Below are 3,036 nucleotides of genomic sequence, written 5' to 3'. Positions count from 1 at the left end.
ACTACGATTAACTCTCTAGTTTCTGAGTCTAAGTTTGACCACCGCTGCTACAGACGACTACACATGTTGCATCATCGACAGATCTATTCTGCCCTCACGTTTTTCTAACCTCAGATATTCTGACAGTAAAACATAATGTATTATTTCATCCATTGTAGTGCCACAGTTTGAGCATGCTTTAGTTTGCATGTTTGAAGTTAAAAAACCTTTTACGAACACATCATCTAATAAATGTAGTGTACTGTTGCTTTTTTTCTAATTTACTGTGAGTGAGTTGCCTGTTCATGTCGGATTTGACAGAATAAGATCAATAAGACAAATAAGATAAATCAATCGTGTTACAACAACAGTTTATTGTTCAAAAAAACGCAGTACAAAACAAACATAATGGTACACATGTTCATATTTGAGCAAAAAAATAAGATGAAGAAAGCAGCAGTTCCTTTAACATATTCAAGGCTGTTTTGAAGCACATGCTACACAAAATCTGTTATCAGCAGCTACCACACAGAAGTTTTGAACGTAACCACATCAAAATCATATGATTTTATCTTTTTAACTCAGACTTCAGTCGTATTATTAACATCTAAGTTCTCAGACCTCTTCTTTAGCAACATTACACAAACGATACCTTCAAATATTTGATCAATCACGTGTTACATGTATGAGAACTTTCCGTTATGTTGCGTGATATTGATCCAGTCTTTGTAGTCGGGTATCTTAGTATACATGTAGACTTTCGTGTGGTTTTCAACCCGGTTGTGGGACACCAACCCGTATGCCTTCTGATCACAGACTAATGGACCACCAGAGTCTCCCTGGAAAAACAAAACATTCACAGTAAGCAGTAATCGCTTCAAGTGAATATTGAACTCATTATTGTAGTTACAAAAATATACAAACTTTAGCTGGTCCAGCGTTTCCCTCAGAGCAGTACAGCTTTCTCCCATCACACAGCTTGTTTTTAGTCAGGGTTACATTGACCTCCATGAGAATGAGGGAATTGTAATGACTATTTCCTGTTTTCCCCCAGCCAGAGACTATGCAGGAATTTGGCAGATGGTCATTTTCTTTGTCCGCGAGATCAATACCTTTCACATGGTCGTTCAATTCTGCCTTGGAGCTCAACTTGACAAGTAGGGACAGACAAAAAAAAAAAGTTTTGAATATCAAATTTCTGCAGTGAAATAAAACTATTTAATATAGAGTTGATTCTTTTACCTTCAGAAGCATTATGTCATTTTGTACATTGCTTTTGTCAGTTGCATTGTAATCTTTGTGTGGAAATGCTTCCGTCACAGACAAATTCTGTACTCCCTTTTTGTTATGAAAGTTGTGAACACCTAGCAAGACATTAAAGGACCTGAAATGACAGAAACATGTGGAAAAACGTATCCAGGAGGGAAAAGACGGCATTGTATTAACAAAATCAAAACATCAGAAAAATTATCAGGGTCTCCAGAATTTGTGGCATCATCCATGTCAAACACAAAGTGTGTTAAACTGACTTAGCTTGACAGTGGGCGGCAGTCATCACAAAATCCTCATTGAGGAGGAATCCATCACAGAATTCAGTGCTGTTGTCTGGCATGTGCCTCTCCAGAACCGCCATGTATGGCCGACTGTGTGCCTTAGCCTCGTGGCCTCCAATGATTCCTCCTGAATGAACTGAGACAAAAATGTTGTATGCCATCAAGGGCTAAACATCGCAGCACTGATTCTCTACAACACCCTTAAGCACCATTAAAAGAAACTTACCTTGGCCATCAAGAGTCAGCACAAGCATCAGCACTGCCATCTTACAGTTGATGAACATGGTGAGATCAGAGTCCAGCTGAGCTACTGAAGAGCGATGGCAGCTTCACACTTTAAATACTTCCTTGTACTCGAGGCAGAAGGAAGTGTTTGTGTAGTTTGCATATGCAAATCACGTGGCTTTGAACCGCCATCATAAGGAGGAGATATCGATCACCTCCTGGGCCAAAAGACAAAAGTTAGATTTTAAAAAATATAAATGTGATTTGGATTTAGTGGATATCCACACAGCCTCAAAGACCTCCATTGGTATTTTGCTGTGGCTCTTGTGGAGGTCACACAGCCCCAAAGGAAACTTCATTCTAATCTTCTCTTAACCATGCAAGTGTATAATATTTAACACATGAGTTGTTGAGACCTCTACATCATCAGCTTGATAATATTTGTTTGCCTGAAAAACCTGATGTATACAACCAGACACATAATCCACCACAGATCGTGATTCATGCACCAAAAATACCAGATTTAGCAGAAATTGTACAAATTAAAATTCATATAAAAATTGCTCTTCAATTTTTTGTTTTATCTTTAATTTGTCTGAGGGTTCAATAAACACTCCATTTTTTTTTAAATTGAAATTTCTAGCAATTATTTTATGGTTCAGGCTTTACATAAAAATAAAAGCTTCATTTTTATTATTTTTTTTAAAATTCTCACTATAGAAAAAGAATACTTTGGTCACCTTTCTATCATTGGGCTGAACCAGAAAATAATAAATAATAATAATTAGATTATTCCCAAATGATGAAACTAGCCACAGTTTATGAGAAAGGTGTTTAGCTACTGTCTAAAAGGGTTTGTGTGTGTGTGTGTGTGTGTGTGTGTGTGTGTGCTGATTCTGTCAGATCGCAGCACAACAACCTATCTTAAGGTAATGATAAAAAGATTTCATGGCAACATGACGGCAGCCTACGACATGCACTTTGGAGCTCTAGAACAAAGCTGCTTTTCACAATAATAAAAGTAATAATAATACATGAGATAGTAATTCCCATACTGTACAGTGGTGTCAAAAATGAGTACATCCAATGAAAAATATTTATATATATATACACTACCGGTCAAAAGTTTTAGAAAACCCTAATTTTTCCAGTTATTTATTGCAATTCAGGTTGTGCAAGTCCTATGAATAGCTTGAAATGGTACAAAGGTAAGTACTGAACAGCCAGAGGTTTACAAAAAAGGTTTGGTTACACAAAAATGAAAAATAATGTACATTCC

The 3,036-nt window shown here is 36.8% G+C and overlaps 1 protein-coding gene across 1 annotated transcript; it reads right to left on the bottom strand.

Moving 5' to 3' along the window:
* Positions 1–333: 333 nt before the first annotated feature.
* On the bottom strand, positions 334–1,863 carry LOC103371128 (granzyme B-like). Its single transcript, XM_008300360.1, has 5 exons — positions 1,759–1,863; positions 1,509–1,668; positions 1,222–1,363; positions 904–1,128; positions 334–818 (listed from the first exon to the last, which is right to left on the bottom strand). Exons 1-5 carry the CDS (start codon positions 1,814–1,816, stop codon positions 657–659), a joined length of 747 nt encoding a protein of 248 aa, XP_008298582.1. The 5' UTR covers positions 1,817–1,863; the 3' UTR covers positions 334–656.
* Positions 1,864–3,036: the final 1,173 nt, after the last annotated feature.

The sequence above is a fragment of the Stegastes partitus genome, unplaced genomic scaffold, assembly GCF_000690725.1.
Source record: "Stegastes partitus isolate 25-593 unplaced genomic scaffold, Stegastes_partitus-1.0.2 Scaffold33, whole genome shotgun sequence".
Taxonomy (NCBI): domain Eukaryota; kingdom Metazoa; phylum Chordata; class Actinopteri; family Pomacentridae; genus Stegastes; species Stegastes partitus.
The sequence above is the reverse complement of the archived record's forward strand: the minus strand, read 5'-3'. Positions and strand labels throughout refer to the sequence as shown.

Coding starts and splice junctions, on each gene's coding strand:
- LOC103371128 (XM_008300360.1), bottom strand. CDS start 1,816: ATGTTCATCAACTGTAAGATGGCAGTGCTGATGCTTGTGCTGACTCTT. Junction 1,669..1,758: donor GCTGACTCTTGATGGCCAAG/GTAAGTTTCTTT, acceptor TTTTTGTCTCAG/TTCATTCAGGAGGAATCATT. Junction 1,129..1,221: donor ATGACATAATGCTTCTGAAG/GTAAAAGAATCA, acceptor CTACTTGTCAAG/TTGAGCTCCAAGGCAGAATT.